At 36.5% G+C, this 14,491-nt stretch overlaps 1 protein-coding gene across 2 annotated transcripts in view; it reads left to right on the top strand.

Annotated features, from left to right (window-relative positions):
- The window catches only part of Cow (Proteoglycan Cow), an 82,056-nt gene that overhangs the window by 50,963 nt on the left and 16,602 nt on the right, over positions 1-14,491 (top strand). For both annotated transcript variants that reach the window (XM_012369504.2, XM_067348792.1), the window contains 2 exons: positions 1,859-1,987; positions 12,379-12,524. In XM_012369504.2, coding sequence (XP_012224927.1) covers positions 1,859-1,987; positions 12,379-12,524 — 275 coding nt within the window. The remainder of the gene's footprint in view (positions 1-1,858; positions 1,988-12,378; positions 12,525-14,491) is intronic.

Here is a 14,491-nt window from a genome sequence, read left to right as displayed (position 1 = left end):
TTGCCAATTAACTATAATTGCACGTTTTCCCGACGATCTATGCGCATATCCTGTATTCTATACCCAAATATCTCGATCAGCGATATTCGTCTTGGAGCGCCCGTACGACATTAAATGACCTTAATGCATCATTAACGGCTAAGCAGCCGGATGGCTCGCTCAATGGCTCGCCCGGGTAAATCGATGCCACCGTTGGAGATTAATTCTGCCGGTGGAGCACTGATTATGGGCGTGCATTTCACTTTCGTGTATCGATTTTGCATTCAATCGATCCGCGATAGGGTGGTTTACATCTGACAATAAACGATTTGCTGATGACTAGTGCAGATATAATTAAGTAATCTCTTATTTTTTTAACACTCTTTAAATTAATGTTATTATGGAAAAATATTACTGTGAAAATTACGATAAAATAATTCTATTTGAATCTGTTTGAATATACATATATTGTATAGTTGATTTTTTATTAAACGTGAGTTTTGTTATATAAAACTCACTTTGAAAAGAATAAATTCCGATTTCGAGAATTTTAATTTTTAATACATTTAATTTTACAATTTTTTCGTTATTTTCTATAGAGAATATGTATTTTATAGCATTGTTTTATATAATAAATGGAAGACTATAATCAGTCAATTGTACAATGTAATTTTAAAAACTTTGAAATTTAAAAATTCGAAGTCACTAGGTTTTTATTCTATTACAAAATATATAAAAATATCAAGACTTTTCCAACACGAAAAATTGTAATGAGAGTCGAGTTAAATAATGGTGGAAGATTGCTTTTGATAACGTCGTTTCGTATCTGTCGTGAGCAGCAGTATTAACAGCAGTAAAACGAGAAATTTTATCTATGAAGCTGGTTTAATCATTTAGCACAATTGAATAAAAAACACACAAAAATGTCATGCTTTTTATTGTTAGTTTGTTATTTTATTCTTGATATAATGTAACATAATCTTTATATCTTTATATAAAGACATTTTTTGTTGAACTATTTGGTTTTATTGAGATAATTGCGGAAACTGTAAGGCACTGTGCCAGTAGCCAGAGCTGAATAGGTAACTTTTCGAAGCTGAGGAAAGAACATCAAAATCGGGAGTAAAATTAGCAAGCGATAAAAGCAATAAAATAAAAAAGTTAATAAATTTCGATTGACTATATTTAATTCAGTTGTGCTAAGGTGATTACGTTAGTTTAGCAAATGCTGAGAAACCCGAGATTTAGGACGCCCGCCAGTTAAACACTATGAGTTTAGTTCGGTAATGTAGTTCGAGTAATGGCCGTTTAATTTTTGTCCTGCATAAAGCTAATTCGTGCTTCGCGCCTGTAATTCCTAGGGCTTCTAGTGCCTCAGGCGGGGTTGTAGGACACGGAACTTCATAACGAGCATTAATTCATCGAATAAAGTAGATTTTATGCAAATCGCGCGCATTGAATTGCTCAAAGTTTCCAAGGCTTGAGATAGAACAATTAGAATCTAAAGTTGATGTCGAGTTTACATTTTATTTGTCACGAAAAAAACTCTTTTCATTGTTGATTAGTAATAGCGAGACTACATCGATCATGTTGAACGAAAGAGGAAATAGCAAAAACATTATTAATTATTCTCAATACAATTATAGCTTTTTATACATAGAATGCTACACGTCACTCCGCAAAATTTTCCATAGATATATTCTATTTGAAAGCGTTCCATTACGTTATTTAAAAATAAAACATGAAAGATAATAGAGAGGTGTAGAATGACATGTAGCGTAGTTGCTCTTTTTTCGAGTATACATACTACATTAATGTTTCTCTTCTACGATACTCTTAAATGCAAAATGTATTATAGGTTGCATGAATATATTTTCAGAGATATAGTGATTCCAAAGTCTCGTGCAATTCAACAGCGACGGATGAGGACCGAAACTTCGGTCGATTCTGATGACGATGATGCCTTCTTTGATTCCGAAGACGATGACGAGGATCAGGATGAATCAAAGTAAGTGATGATGGATTTTATCATACCCGCTTTAAACTCTTATTGAAATGTAAAGTTTTCATTCGTGTGGAAATGTACTTGAAATTCCAACCGATGAATCTTATTTTCCTGGATAATATTGTAGACTGTTCAAGGATAGACGGAAGGTTATTAATATTAGCGTCAAGTCGAGCGCCAAGAATAAGACGTAATCTTTATGCGGACTGTAGACGGTTCCTTGAATAGTTCGAGAAACTTCATTTGAAAAAGCCACACTCTACTCTCTTCTCTCTGCGCCCGCGCGCCTCTGTTTAATACGACGGGCAAAGTTTCAGGAAAAATTAGTTCCAAAGGTAACGTTTCGCTCAGAAAGCGCGTTACAGCTCGTGTTTATTTTTCGCAAGCCACGTCAAACGAGTATTATCAGCTCGTGCACGAGGCACGAACTTTAAACGCCGTTCTTCCCGAGGGAAGAAAATTCCTAAAGAGCAGGATTGAAAATTTCATTTTGCAATGTAACCTTTTTATCGATATATGTATAGACGGCAAAGTTGGAGAAAATTTCCCGAAGCGTGCGTTGTGATAGAATTGTAATATGGGAAGGATTATCGTATTGAACAATTTTCGCTCGAAATTCGATCTTCCATTAGGATTTGCGCGGATTTTCTGAAAATCTGCGGAAGAAACGAGCGCGCATAACTTTCCATTTCGACAATCTACCTTGTCAACTTTTACGACAATGTTATCTTCTATGTATTCATTCTGATTTAAGATCAACGACCGAATCCAAAATGAACGTACAACAATGACATAGTCTCGTTTAATGGAAAATTCATCGATTCTTAAGATTTACTATTAACTGCACTCAGATAGATAGATAGATAATTAATTGCGATTATAACGTTTTTATAGAAATGGGAAAGACTCTTTTTATTCCTTTGTCAAACGATGCGTCAAATGGACCTCGCAACTGCGCTTTGGAAGAGCGCGGGATCGAACACCTTTCCCTCGAGAATAAAGTCTCTCGAGCGCGAAATTGAAAACACTGTTCGCCGTCATCGCACTTTCAGAGACGCGTGTCTTGCACTTTCAGACGGCTGTTATTAAAGCGCATTTAGTTCAACATTAGCTCAGGAATTACGAACACAAATCTGTTTTGAAGATACGTAAAACGTGAGCTTTCATCAAACTAGCATTTCTCTTGTCGTCAACGAATTGATTCATTCTTAGTTAATTATTAGTTAATTTTTAATTTCGTGAATTTCGTTATTTATTAACTTTGCGCGTATAAAACACTATTACATATAAATATAATACTACAGTACGTTTGTAGATATTTAAAATTTTATGTTATAAAAATAATACATTATATTCTGCCGGATTTTTAATATTTACGACTTATTTCTATGTTTGTAGCTAATACATTATTCAGGCAATGTTTATTCACGGGATGAAATACTTGCGATGAAATTTTTCACACAAGTTTTACGCAGTTCCTACCGCTTGTGCATTTATGTGTGTCAATAACTTTTAAAATTATGAATCAATATTAATAGGCAAACTTTGAAAAATTGCAAAGATATTTAAAAATCTTATGAAGCGTACTGTAGTAAGAAAGTGACATATTTGCTTTGTTCAGTCTCATCAATCGCAGTGTAAGATCAATTTTCATAATTTTATATAATCTCCGAAATTTGATTTTACCAACAATGCTTTTGTACAAAACCATTATGTTTGCTTTTCGCTTTTGGCACGTCAAACAGGAGTTAACGGCACGTGTAAGAACTGTAGACGTCTAATACTCCTTCCACGGGGAATAAAAACTCTGAAAGAATAGACCGAAGTAAGAGAGGAGGAAGATAGGGAGAGGAAGCGGAAAAAGAGGCGGGAGGAAAAGAAAGAAAAGGGTTGCGAGGAGTCGAAGGCTGACAGCGGAAGGTTTCTTCCTACTTAAATTTGCACGAGCGAGCAGAGTAAAGAACGTCTCAAGTCCCTTTTTAGGCTCGGTCGTGTCCCTAGGAAATTCGTCGCGCATGATAAAAGATTACATTCGACATACAAAATGGGATACTACAGAATTTCGTAAAATTACCGTCACGTCCTTGAGATATTCGCTCGATATTTCCTCGCTTGTCTAGCGCGTGAACAATCTTTCCTTTACGTGTTACATTTACATTTTCTCTTACGGTAGCTTTTTTTCCCATATTATTCCTCTGTTACAGTAGTTATCATAATAATATGGAATATGATATAACATAGTATAATATAATAGGATAAAATGAGATGGAACAGTGCATTAAATTTTAGGATCAAAGAATCCTATGAGAGCGTGCACAAAATATTGCATAGTACACTTATTTTATGAAATATATTTTGCAGTGACCCAGCTGCATATTTAAAACCATATTAGAGATCGATAAAAATATTATAAGGAAAAGTTTTTTTATTTTTTATTTTCAAGAATTAATTCTTTTTATAAAGAAACCATGCCACCATAATATTTTTTTAATATGCGGGGGGTGTATTTTGCAGGAAACGGCTTGCGCGTAAACTTTTATCGGTATTTAAATCTAAGAATATATTACAGATATTGATTTTATTTATTTGAGAATGTTATTACATTTAGCGACGCTGCTTGAAAATTCGGGCCGAGTAGAGTTCTGTAGAGAGAAGCATTGGTATATTCCCAATCTTCCCACACAAAAACTTGATGCGTTTAAGGCCCATCCGCCGCCGGAACCTTAGGTCCTACCGCGTTTTTGGCGGTGGATGGGCCTTAAACGCGTGAAATTTGCAATTCCTATTATGTATCTAAAATTACTTTGCTGCACCGGAAGGTGTCCTCGTTTTGCATTTCAGGTCACAGCGAGTAGTTCGCAAAATAGTATCAACATTAATGTTTCCCGAAATTATACTTTTGCATAATATTTACATATTATTACGCAGTACACGCAAAACGCAGTCTTAGTGATATTATTCGCTCGCATTTTAAAGAGAATTTTCCGTAATTCTTACAACTCCGGTTTGTTTAGTTTTCTTAGATGCGAAGATATCGCGCATTCATCGTATTACAATACATCTATCGCGTTCACAGAAGTTTTAGGATTAAAATTTATTTCTCACGGATTGCAGAAAGTCGCCTATCGTAAATTCTCGTGGCAACTTTCTGAGTAACTTGGTGTGAAACTGCGTGAAAACACTATTGACAAGGAGCCGTCATTAACTTACAACTCTTCAACAAACTTTTCAGCATCTTTTTTGCAGCTTTCCAATGATGCGCATTTACGATTTGACTCTTCCTTCGGTCCAAATTTATTTTCGGTTTTTCAGAATAGTTGATCGAAGAGCTGTGTACATTGGGGAATACTTTCTGAAAGATAAATGAGCATATAAAAAGTCTTCTTTATTTTTATGATTGATGTATCTTGTATAATTAACAACATCGTTCATACATTAAATCATTTTTTCGAAAGATAATCGGATCGCGAGTCACGTCTACAATCCTACCATAACTTTGATTTTACATTTGATCATTATTATTTAACGAATTGGAAATCATTTTTTCTGTGAGGAAAAATATCGACTTTATAAATTTTTAATGGTTAGTTAAATAATCAAAATTTGAAATAAAATTCTAAATAGTATTTGTGTTTTTCGAAATGTTCTTTTGAATTAAAGAGAACGATTAAACTTTATGGTAAACAATAAATTTATCTGTATCTTAATCTTCGCGGAAAGCTCTTTATTTTCAATCTTTTCTGACACAGAAGTTATTGGTATCTCGACATTTTAGATAAGAAGAAATTAGTTCTAAATTGATTAAGAAGCTGCATCAAAGTCGAAAGTTTTCGGTGCAACTCGCATAACATTGCCGACTTAAATCCATCTCGAAACCGGATTGCACCGGGAGAATCTTTTTTTCGCCGGTGAGAAGCGCGTACGACTTGCTGGCTGCAATTTGCAGAGCGTGTATTCAAAGGCGCGGCGGCCACTTGTCCTATTTGTGACGATCCTCTGCTGCTGCCATTCGTCTCACACGCCTTTGCCTTTGTCGTAATTAGTGAGGTGAGAAAGCAAATTCTTCGAGCCAGTTGTGCGAGGTTGTTAATGATTTCATTATTCGTCCCGATTGCGTTCAGATTGTTGCATACGTTGAATTAATTCACGATGATGTAATTCGATTTTGCATTGCATTATACATTATCTCAGTTGTTTCGCCAAACGAACGAGCCGCTGTTCAAAACAGTAGTTTTCTCGCTTTTATGAAAGCTCCTCCGAAGGATGGACCAAGTCACTTCTCGACATTTACGTCGATTTTCGAATCTACACAAACCAGTTATCAATAGCCGTTATGTAAGTAGGATTCGGCTTGATTTGCAGTCACGGTGGGATTCAGAAACGGAATTTTCTACAATGAAAGTAGAAACGCGTTCCATTTGTTTCTATCGTCCCATGCATCCCATTCCGTTACCGCCGATCGGAATGACTGCTACTTCCTCATGTTTAATTCAGGATTTGGATTTGGACGCTGGTCGTACAGTCGATATATTTTGACGATCTCGTTGACTCTGTATCCTTTTCCTTCTCGTCTTCTCCATCATACGGATCTTCCTATTGGCCGGTCTTTTTATTGCCAAGAAATGCTCTCTGTGTTGCATCAAAGATGTTGAACGTTTTCCATCTGTAATTATATGTGAAACCAAATCATTCGGAAGCTTCTTTTTCGAATTGGTACTTTCGTATTTGGCAAAACGCGTATACATTAGAACGGACAACAATTTATGTCCAAGTTTTCCTCTATCGAAACACGAAGCACCTAACGGCTTATAAACTGCTGAATAAATTTCATGCTCTTTACTTTTGTGCCTGAATGCACTTTCAACAACCTTTCCAATCGGCGAGTATTTTGCTGTTTTATCTACAAAACTATATTTTATACAACATTTATACAATCTTTCGAAAATTATACAATTGCATATTATACGACAGATTTATTCGCTATATTTGTACCGCGATCATTCTCTTTCTTTACAGACGTCCGTCTGTATTAAAAATTACAATTATATAATTATCCTACCTTAAAAAAAGTATATTATTGTGTGGCCTAGTTGTTTAAATTTTGCTTCAATTATGGAATAAACAAATTTGAATATTTGATTTTGTAAAATTTGCGTTAAATACGCGAATTTGAATTGAACAAAATGAATAAAATGACCGAATAAATATTTGTATTTGCAAGAATTGTCGTGAAACCACACCGATAAAACTTGTGGTTGAAGAAAACGAGAATCTCACATTTTACTTTCTGGATAGAAATCAATTAATTTCGCAAAAATTTCACCGCCACCTCTTTTCTTTCTATCAAGTTTGATTGTGGGAATTTTCAATAATTGAAAAATAGATTTCACTCAATGCGCGCGCGCTCTTGGAGCGAAAGCTGATTCGCGTATGGTATCGAGAACTGATTACTCGGCTGAAAAGCAGGAGGAAGGGAAGGCAGGGATAAGTAAAGTAGATCGAGATCCATGGAAAATGGAAAGGATGTGGACCAAAAGTGAGAAGAGAGAAAGGGAATAACGATAAAAGTTTTAATTCGCAAAGTGCTTCGGCGTATCGTTAATTATAAGCAAACAGTGCCGGATTTGGTCTCGCAATTAAAACGGAAATGCCCGATGGATCCTATGAGCACCGCCGTCGTCACGACAACGACGACGTCGGCTCGTTCATTACGAGCTTCAATCTCCGACGTGCGACGTTCGGCGGGTCGTTAATAGCATAGACTCCTCCTGTCGATCGTCAAGAAAAATCGTCCCGCGCTGACAAAGACAACCCGAGTGCTCGGGAGTGCCGGGATTCTTTTTGCTAGTCAGCTTTCCTACGTTGCTACGCTGCAAGTTAATGCTTTGTCTTCGTCAAAGCCCTGCGAATGAAGCTTTAAAGTCGATGTACAGAGCGCTCATGAAGTTTAACGTGTTTCCTCTCGATTGCAGACTCATTGGCCAATTTACAATCGATATTTCTGTAGTGAAGAAGTTAAGTTGATGTAATCTATTTTCTAAAGAGTCTTCTATCTTACCAACGCGCATTTTTTTAAGGGTTTAAGAAATAAGAGTTTTAATGTAATAAAAAGAAAGTTTCTTATGTCACGATGATATGTGATACAATTAACTCATCAAGCCGTAAAGAAACATTTCATGTAGCAATTTTTAATATCTTTTTTTGTGTGATATTGCAGTTGATAATATAACCATTTCTCGATTACAGTGAGATATTTTAAAACAATGTTTCAAAAACATGTCACAATATCGATGTAACTTTAATGTACGTTGCACAACTTATATTTCAATAACAAATTCGAGAAAATGATTGTTGTAGAAAGGCAATTCAAGAGTCAATCAGTATCAAACAATTTATTGAAGCTGACATAAAAATGTAGATGCTTTTGAGATCATACAACACGTGACAAGAAGCATATTACACAATGTCTCTGTTATATAATAGGAATGGTAGCGTGTGCATTCCATTTAGCAGAAATACTATGGCTGAGTTTTGTCGTGGCATGACGCAATCTGAATCTTTTTCCTGTGATAAATGAGAAACTGCGACAAATGAATGTAATAAGTATACACGTGAGTACTAAAAATTTAATATGTAATATATAATATGGCGAAAAGAATGTTATTATAATGGATATTCTAAATGTGAAATTCTAAGTGTGTCGGATACGTATATCTGAGATATGTCATGAAAATTTTAGAATATAATAAAAAGAATATTTTAAAAGTATTACGATTCAAGTAACTAAGTTAACCTATTTATTATACATACAATTTTATATCGCTGGAAATTGTATTACTCATTCTAAAAAAGGCTTTGTTTGAAAAATGTCGAAAGTAGATCTCGTTTGTAGTCAGTGATGGAGAAATAACTATAAAAAGCATCGTAGGAATATTAGGGCTGTAGGGCTGTTCTATTTTATTATCTCAATGTAAGTTAAATTATTCTTAGTGTATTTAAAAAAATATTATTGCGACACTTTTAAAAGATTATTGGCATCTGGAGCGTAATAAACGTCCATTCTTTCATTTTTGTAGTAATTCTCAGGGATTTTTCGCGAGGTCATAGGTCTACTCCCGTAGATTCTGATTTCCCCGTGCTCGCTTCGTTTGGTCGCTTCCTCTCTCTCTCTCTCTTTCTCTCTCTCTCTCTCTTTCTCTAAATAAATCGCTCACCCTTTCGCTGAAAATATATTTCCCGTAGGCAGCTGCCGCCGTTTGTTACTTCGAGGGCACGATTGAAACGCAAAGTTTCACATTGGATGAGGGGTGGTGATATGGCCCGAGGTAACTGGCCGGGAAAAGAGATGGAGGGGATGTAGGGGATTACATTTCGCATTCATGGAATTCCATCGAGGCCGCGTAAATCAAAAGTTCGAGGGCGTATATAAGCGCGGACGAGCGGGGCGTAACGCAGCGAAAACGCGCGAACGGAATCGAGATCGAAGAAGCCAGGCTCGCTACGCGTATAATGTTATAACTGTTTTTCTGTCTCTGTTGCTTACCCATCATCGTGCGATTCAGGTTTGTTTTCTGTGTGTACAGCGATATCGCGTCATAACGATCGCGGGGTGTGGACGACGTGGAAATATCGCAAATGGCGACAATGGCGGTATGATAACAGCAGAAGATATGCATGCTACGAGTGATGAATGTATTAGGGATACAATATGTAGGAGAATTTTATTTATTCCTCGCGAATCGAAGCGCTCTCTCCCTCCCTCCCCCCCTCTCTCTCTCTCTCTCTCTCTCCCTCCCTCTTAATCCATCACTAGTAGTGCCATACCGAACTATTATGAAAGATAACGTGAGAATGTTTTCATTTAATTAATAAAAAGTAATACACAAAACCAAAAGTAAAATTTAATAATGGCAAATAATCGTACATTTAATTGATTTCAAGAATTAAAAATTTGATTTAATTAATATTAATATAATAAGCGCGGGTAAAGTTTAATCTATAGTTTTATTTCATTAAATTGTATATAAGGAACTTTCGAGACGAGTGATTAAATATTACCGTGTAGTATTCTTTAATTCTACATTACATAATCAACTACAACTCATCGTAATCATGCAGATGTGTAACATTATATTCCAGGATCCAGAAAGATTTGTCAAGCTTTTCGTAAAGTTTCACCAGAAACATCTATTTTCTTTAAAAAAAAAAAACTTTCTTTTGTTCTCCGTTGCAGCCCTACGATCTTGTTTCAACTGCTAGATTTAGGTTTGGTGGAAGTATCGCCGAGAGAGGGTAATGGTTTATCCTGCACATCCAAAGTAGACACGATAAAGTTCAAGTGCCACCTGACGAAAGTTTCCAACTTCTCACAAGCTTCGCTCGGGCAGCTAGCCTCTCGATACGAACGGCGAAGGATTAAGGGCGGATTGGCATGTGCATTACTATCTACCCGCCACGCCTTTCCTCTCTTCCATTGACACGATTTGTTCTTTCGTTGAATATTTCGTCGCAAAAGACTAGGCGAACAGAACCATTGACGTTTCGCTGGATCAAAATTCGAACATTTCAACGATTGCAATCGAGATTTAACTTTTCCCGGAAAATGGTTCACTATTTAGCAGTTTAGCAAAGTAAGTCGCGATCTATCGATCAATGTCAGATGTAATTAGAGGACATTGACAAAAATGATATAAATTTATTAATTAATATTAATGCTTTCGCTTCACGCGCGCACCACGTGGTATTTCATCGTCCAACCGTCAAGACGAATTTTCATTTTAAGAGATTTATCTAAGAAAATTAATCAATTTGACGTGAGTCGAATTTCTTTAAAACTCGGTTAGCTGACAGTTGCGTCGACCATGATAGCACATTGGAAATTGCCTGTTGAATTATAAAACGATTAATATTGATCCGTAATTGTTCGTGATACCGAACCTCTCTCCTAACGAAGATTCCACGAAGCGCGCCCTCCCTGGTAAGGTAGATTCGACCACAATAGCGTCGGTACGTTCTGCTTCGAGAATTTGCGGTCGCGCGCAACGCAAACGCATAATTAGTTTAAACCGAGTAACGTGGTAATTAAGCCGGTTTAACTCCTTTATCACAAGGTGAAGCGAACCCCACTGTCTACGTTACCTCGCGTATCTCGGTTGTCTCTGCGGCTTTGCAGTTTATCCGCTTCCCCATATTATGCGTCTCGACTTACGCACGCAAGACATGTTCGAAAAATTCGCGTTTACCTCAATTTTGACAGGACTGTTGAAACATTTAGTACTTCTTTTGCGCTTCTAAAATGATTTTTTCCTTTTGTTTCACTAGTGAACAAAGTAAGTTCTGTTATATCGAGTGTAAATTCGAGCACAGATTTAGAAATGAATGTGCGCAGACACGCAACATTTATGAATTACAAGCGCGTAATGTACAAGTTGTTGAAATGCATAATCGGTTAAAATAATCCCTCGAGCATACCGCTCGAATGTTCTGTAAACTTATAAAATTCTTGGAATAAAACATCTTGTTTTTTATAATTCGAAACATTTGAGTTGATGAGATTTTGTGAGGCTTGGAAAATTTTCTGGCATAATGAATGGAGAACAAAAGATAAGGGGGGGGGGGGGTAGTGCACGCGGCCGTGAAACACCAGTCGAAGTGAGAGTGCGCCCAGAATAATGCGTACAATGGTGCGCTTAGATGGCAGGCAAGCAATTCTGGAGATTAAACCCGACCATATCTGTAATTGACTCCCCGGCACATCCTTGGCTTTTCATTATTCAGCTTCGCGCCGGAACGAGCAAGAGTCGAGACTTTTTCAGCTTTCTCTCCGTGACGCTCTCAAGAGCGTCCGTCGATTAGTACTCGTCTGCGAAGCGCGATGCCTTTGATCTCTAACGTACTGTAGCGCGTTCTCAAACTTTAATCATCCGTTGATCGCGGTATTACTATTTTATTACCGACGGTCTTTTGTTCGCGATAGACAGTCGTGATAGACATTTTGAACGACGTGCAAACGTCGTGAATTCGCGCGACGAGCGTGCGCCCCTGCGCAAGGCTCAGCGAGAACTAGTCAATTGCGCATCAAAGTACATTTGCATGAGGCGCCTGCGAGGGTTCATAAATTTTCACGAGAGATTTTATGAGTTTTATATTGAGGTACGCGAGAGCTACGTCATCGTCCTTGTCGTTTTCGATATCCAGTGACACGTCGTTTAACAAAATTCACAAGCGGCACTGTGTGTACGGCATAGAGCATCGAATTTCGATATTCCCTCGCGCGCGCGCGAACACTCGACAGACTGTCCTTTGTCTCACTTGCTGAACTGGTCTCTACGAACATAGCGCGTGTCGACAGCCAGGCGTTTAAATCGCTCGTCGGTGTTTTTCCTGTGTTACAGGTGCCAGGAATGTCCCGTGGTGAAGCCTACGTTCCTCTGCGGAAGCGACAATCGCACGTATAGCTCGCCATGTCGACTCGAGTACCACAACTGCATTCACCATACCTCCGTCCATATCGCCTGCAAAGGTTTTTGTCCGTGCAAAGGTAAGTGATACGTTTGTCTCGCGCAAATCGAGCTTAAACCGAGACATTGCCTTAATCTCGGACGCTTTAAAGGAAAACTTTGGTGAGTTTCAAACTATTTCAATAAGAAGGTTAACGATTCTTGTAAAGATTATATTTTCCCATCTCTGATGTGCAGTTTTTTAAGGCTGAAACATCTGCTACTGATAAAGAAGAAGGAAGAAAGAAAGAAAGAAGAGAAAACTATTGTCTGTCGGAGTTAATTATTGATTTTCCATATTTTATATTTTTTATCTTTCTTTTGCTCATCAAAAGACTCAGGAATTAATATTCTCTGATCAAAAAATTTCTTTTTAATTATCTCTTCTACAAACTATATTTGGCGTTAGTGAAAAATAAATTACAATTAAAATATAAATTTATTTTTCCACGGAAAGTGTAGTATGATGAAAAATATGTTTACAACGTATTTGTCTGTTGTGAGAGATTTTTATAAAAATTATAAGTATATAAACTACAAAAAGGTAGATCAATACGGCTATTTATTATTATAAAATTTGGATTTGTTTTTAACTTGTAGTCAAATTCTTACCAGAGTTTTCTTTTAAGATTCGATCTAATGACAGTATTGAATAAAGACATTTTTAATATTAATTTCCAATAAAATATGATACACAAATGTAATTATAACTAGAAATTATTACGACGATATTACGACATTTGTGCTGTTCTCTCGGAAAGGAAATTAATATTTAAATATGATTGCTCGTGGCATGTAGATAGATAACGCCATGCGAACAAAAAGTAATCGAATGGAAAATAGAAATCATGAAAACGGGTTGGAATTGTAGAGATTTTATAACAGCGAAGATTTTTGCAACGACGTACGGAACATCGAACTCACTCGTCGCGATGGAAATAAAAACATGTTGCAGTGACGACTTGTAAAACGAGTCTGTGACTTGATGCATGAGATCAATTTATAAGCATATTCATGTTGGAATATACATATTGTGAGTTTCACAATAGTGATATGGCCGTGTTTGCATCACGCCCTCCGCCTCGACGATACGCAGACCTTCCATGAATATTCATAATTGGTAGTTAGAACAATAATATCGGTGTGTGTGTGCGTGTGTGTGTGTGTGTTTTGTGTGTTGGGCATACAATGCGATGTACTTCGGCAAACGTTGAGCGAATCGCGAATCATCCTTGAATCGGAGGAATAAGCAACATCAGAACTGATTGAATTTGATGCGAATCGACGATTTGTTATTTGCTTTTAACGTATGTATACGCAAGTCTGTTTTATGTTTTAGATATAGATTCAAGCAATAATCGTACATATATTTCCAGAAGTTTTGCTCTGGTATTTTTCCTTTTATCACAGATTGAGATAAAGACTTTATTAAAAAATTATGCAATATTGATGAGAAATAGAGAGCTTGGTAAATACGATCTTTTAGATAATAATTTTAAATATAAAAGTATTTGGAGAATAAATGTATTTATAGTTAATCGATAGATACGATTTTAATGATATTATCTCAGGAGTCAAACGCTAAAATATAAAAGTTTTAGTCATAGATATTTCAAGCACTAAATATTATTATGTATTAATTTTTATTATTTTACAAAAGAAATTATTTCAGGAAAATATTTAAAATTACTAAAGGAGAAAATACCTGACATTACTTAACTCGTTGATATTAATGAATGTCAACAAGCGAGGTTTCAATCACATTTAAAGCTTCTCGTCGGTTTGTTGGCGTATGTGAGCGGTAATTGTGTTTTATCGAGTTGTATCGAGATACAGTCTTTCGTGCTTTATCGAAAAATCATTACGGTCGACAAATGTGTTCGAATACAAGTGTTAATTTCGGGCAGCTTGTTTAACCATGGTTAATGAGTGGTGATTAATTTGTAAATTTCATTGATTGTAAAGGCGGGGTTTTTATCGGTCATTTCGTAACATCGCGCACGTTCAC

This window comes from Linepithema humile, chromosome 2 (assembly GCF_040581485.1).
Source record: "Linepithema humile isolate Giens D197 chromosome 2, Lhum_UNIL_v1.0, whole genome shotgun sequence".
NCBI classification, from domain to species: Eukaryota; Metazoa; Arthropoda; class Insecta; order Hymenoptera; family Formicidae; genus Linepithema; species Linepithema humile.
Note: the sequence above shows the minus strand (reverse complement) of the source record. Positions and strands in the feature narration are given on the sequence as shown.